The following is a 3,705-nucleotide window of genomic DNA, read 5'->3' as shown; positions in this document are numbered from 1 at the left end:
GCAGATTCGGAATAGGTTCGGGAATTCATTCACAGAAAATGAAATCACAGATGTGCTCCTACTCGAGTGGCTGAGGTGGAAATCTCGTCCGTGTTTGCCCGCCGAAGTCACACCGTGTGATTCGAGCACTGTGGTGATCGACGAACCAACCAATGAGACCAGCTCTGAAGGGCTCGAGAAGGAGCCGCAGTTGAAAGACAACGGAGGGTCGCGGAACGAAATCGACATCTGACCGTAAACGGAGGAACAAAGTGCCAAAGGAGCCGAGAAAAGCAGCGAAGAAGAGACAAAGGTCGACCCAATCTGAGGCTAGTATAAATCCTGTCAATGAGATAGCGCTAGCATGGAATAAGACCTTCCAGCAGGTAAGCTTGGGAATTCGGGCCGCGGCCACATTGATCCCTATTTCGATCTGGTGCTATATAATGTATTATTCTATAGCAGCTATCTTGTGATGAAGCCACGGCGGGGAGAAATGACGCCCGTTATTCGCGCTCTATTTTCGCAGTGTTGGAAAGTCTTTCCCTGATGAAGGAGTCACTATCAGGTAAAGACTGACGAGAACTCGGCCGGTCGATCGAGACGTAGACCGAGACGAGGTAGCACAAGTACCGGGTTATGTCGCATATCATGAGACATAAAAGGTTCTTCTACTCTCTGTGAGAAGTGCCGTGGTCAAAGCACGATACCGACGATTAGATGCTGCAACTGCCAAAAGCACTGGCACAAGGCATGTCACGAGCCAGAGCTACCGGAGGAGGTCGACTTCACTAAAATGGTGGTGCTCCTGCATTATACTCGCCAAGTTCTGCTACACCGTTCAGGAGTGGGTCTGCTGGCCGTGTCAGAAGAAATGGCTGGCTGGTCGTAAAGTGTGCTATAGGATTGGCGAGGATGTGTGGAGCTCGGTGAGACAAAGACAGGTTTTGTGAGCGAGCGCGGGATGGACCAAGTTCTCGCTATCGCGGTTTAAAGTTGTTCATAGCAGTGCTTGCATTGTATATGTATATGTGATCTAGTTTCGGATCGATTCTTGATAATCTTGGAGAGTAACGCATTTGTATGTTGAATTCGTACACACTGTGTGCTCAGAGTGCTCGCAAGAACATATGGTGGCCGTGTAAAGTAACTGGGCTACAGTGCCGTCACCCATACGACCCCTACATCTACTCCGTCGAACCTTACATGTCTAGCGGCAAGGCCGCTACTGTTGCAGCATGCGAAGTGACCGCAGTAATCATAATAAATAGCACAACAAATTCTTCAGAAGACGATGAGGCCCTGGGAATGGATGGAACAAGCGGCTCCTGCTATAGCCACGGCATTGTCCAGGAATGGGAAAGCAATTAGTGGCAAAAACCTGAAGGAGATCCTTACAGTGAGGCTTGTCTCAAATGTGTTTCTGAGGGGCGCGTGACAGATTTCTAAGAACAGTAGCAAAACCAATATCGAAACGTAAGAATGATTGCCATAAGATCCTCCTCGCGTGAAGAATTCTCTTGAAAGGTCAAATTATTGTGCTGTGCTGCTGTTGATTCGTAGGTTATCGAGAAAGTGAACTCAAAACGAAGTGCATCATCGATGGATAGCCATCAGCAATAGTAGATGAGATATGCTGTAGATGAGTAGATGAAGAGTGAGTAGATGACCCATTCTCTACAGAACTATCACTTTGTTCCGGGCATAGCGAGATGTTGTTAACATGATGTTGGCTTGAATATCGCATGCGGTATTGCTACAGTGATGTTTCTCAACAATACGTGCTGTGTGAGTTCAAAAGTCCGACTCGGTGGGCTGCCAGCATTCAACAGCCGTTGATCATGGATACCAGACGCCGAAAACTATGTGATCCAAGACTATCATAGATCATAATCATGATGTGATTCGTGAACTATGCGATGGTCTCTGCCATAGACCCATCACATTTGCTCGGCTCGGCGGTGGGCTTGTAGGGAGCGTTTAGAGTCTTGGGGAAAACAGAATCTGAGTAGACCAAACCACTAAGGCGCGCTTTAATAGTTTGAGCAATAGTAGTCTCTGGTCCTAATAGTGGTGGCCCAAGAGCTAGTAGTGGTCGAACTAGTCACGATCACAGAGTCTAGTGCAGACAGTAGAAGACTAATCGGTCTATAGCCACCGAATACAGGGTGCTCCAAGTAAAATGTGTTTTTTTGAATAGCTTTTTGTAAAAGTTGAATATTCAGCGAAGTTTCAAGCTGTGAAAAGTAACATTTATATGCAGTTATTACTCGAGTAAAATAACAGCAAAGTGTGACCTGTTCCGTTGTAAGCGAATTTTGACCAGCTTACAGAAAAAGTTAATCAAAACAGCACATTTTCTTGGGACACCCTGCAGTTAAGAAATAATCCGCCTAAATTCGACGGTCTAATCAATCTACAATTGTACATTATGTACAACTATAGATTGATCAGACCGTCATGTACAGTACATACCATATGCTAAGCGTCAATGTGGGCCGTATGTTCGGCACGTTCTTACGTATACATCTATACTGAGCTCAGCAAGAGGGCACAAGATAGCAAGATTAAGCTGCGAGTAGTGAATTGGTCGACACGTGTGACGCTTTACGTGCAACTGCACAAAAGTTGCTATTGGTGACATCCGCAGTAGTTGGTGTCAACGCCCAGCGGCTTTATAGTGTCAATTGTATAGTCCTACTTCATGTCCTGTTCCTCGTCAAGACATATCAACCCGTACACGGCTGTCCAAGGCACTGTACTGATAGTAGCCCCACGGGCGGCTGACATGTCGTCCAGCTTGAAGCGAATGATCAATAATTACCTCGCAGTGTTCACTCTGCCTGGACAGGTAAGTCTTATTGATGATTTCGTCTATAACACGAAAGTCTTGCCGTTGGATCGTTATGAAAATTATTTCCTTTTTTGGTAGGGAGAACTAACGTATGTAACACATTGTCGTTTCGAGACGTGTGTACGTCTCGAGATGTTAATTTCCTCTCGTTGTCGGGGACTTCACAACACAGAATAACTAATTTTCCCAAGTCCCTGAACTGGCTTAAGAGCTATCTCACGCCTCAGGCCGACTTGACGATGCCTGAACATCTCACTGCATTTCCGAGGCTAGCGTTCGATCAGATCGCCCTGTTCAGCGAGGAAGCCAAAATGAAGGTAACTCTACAGTCAAGCGTCGTTGCACGTCGGGATCTCCTTAGGTTGACTATTATTTCCTCAGCAAAGTCGCCGCTCTGTTGAAGCCCGCTGGAGTTGTTAACATCTTCGTAAGCATTGAAGTGTCCGGAATAAACCCTCCAGTGATGTCCCTAGATACTACATCCAGATGATAAACTAGATTTAAGTATGGAGACGGTCTTTGCTGGTTTCACTGGTGGCCAGGAGCTAAATAAGGCATGTGGTCTCGTCCACTATGCTTGTCGGAAGCCAGGAACGCCCAGCGTTACTTTTACGTTTGATATGGTAATTGATTCGGGAGGAAGCTTCGCATTATAGGGTGTATGCAACATCTCCTTAGCCTTCATAACGCCACTGTACGCTCCTCGGCCCGAATTCACTATGGTATTTCCACTGTGTGTGATTGTACACTATTTTGTGGTAGGCCCAATCAGCACTCTGTGGTAAATCCTTATTGGACAACGACGATGATGATGAGGATGACTTCCTTGAACCCGTGCCGGAAACCGTTGGTGGCGGGAAAGATTCCTGCGA

The 3,705-nt window shown here is 46.5% G+C and overlaps 1 protein-coding gene across 1 annotated transcript in view; it reads left to right on the top strand.

Annotated features, from left to right (window-relative positions):
* Positions 1-2,683: 2,683 nt before the first annotated feature.
* Pmar_PMAR014501 (hypothetical protein) overlaps positions 2,684-3,705 on the top strand; it is a gene marked incomplete at both ends in the record, with an annotated part of 1,251 nt that continues 229 nt past the window's right edge. Inside the window, 5 exons of the mRNA XM_002779362.1 lie at positions 2,684-2,830; positions 3,061-3,150; positions 3,195-3,260; positions 3,307-3,456; positions 3,596-3,705. Coding sequence (XP_002779408.1) covers positions 2,684-2,830; positions 3,061-3,150; positions 3,195-3,260; positions 3,307-3,456; positions 3,596-3,705 — 563 coding nt within the window. The remainder of the gene's footprint in view (positions 2,831-3,060; positions 3,151-3,194; positions 3,261-3,306; positions 3,457-3,595) is intronic.

Source organism: Perkinsus marinus (genome assembly GCF_000006405.1).
Source record: "Perkinsus marinus ATCC 50983 genomic scaffold scf_1104296947560, whole genome shotgun sequence".
Classification (NCBI taxonomy): Eukaryota; Perkinsozoa; order Perkinsida; family Perkinsidae; genus Perkinsus; species Perkinsus marinus.
The sequence above is the reverse complement of the archived record's forward strand: the minus strand, read 5'-3'. Positions and strand labels throughout refer to the sequence as shown.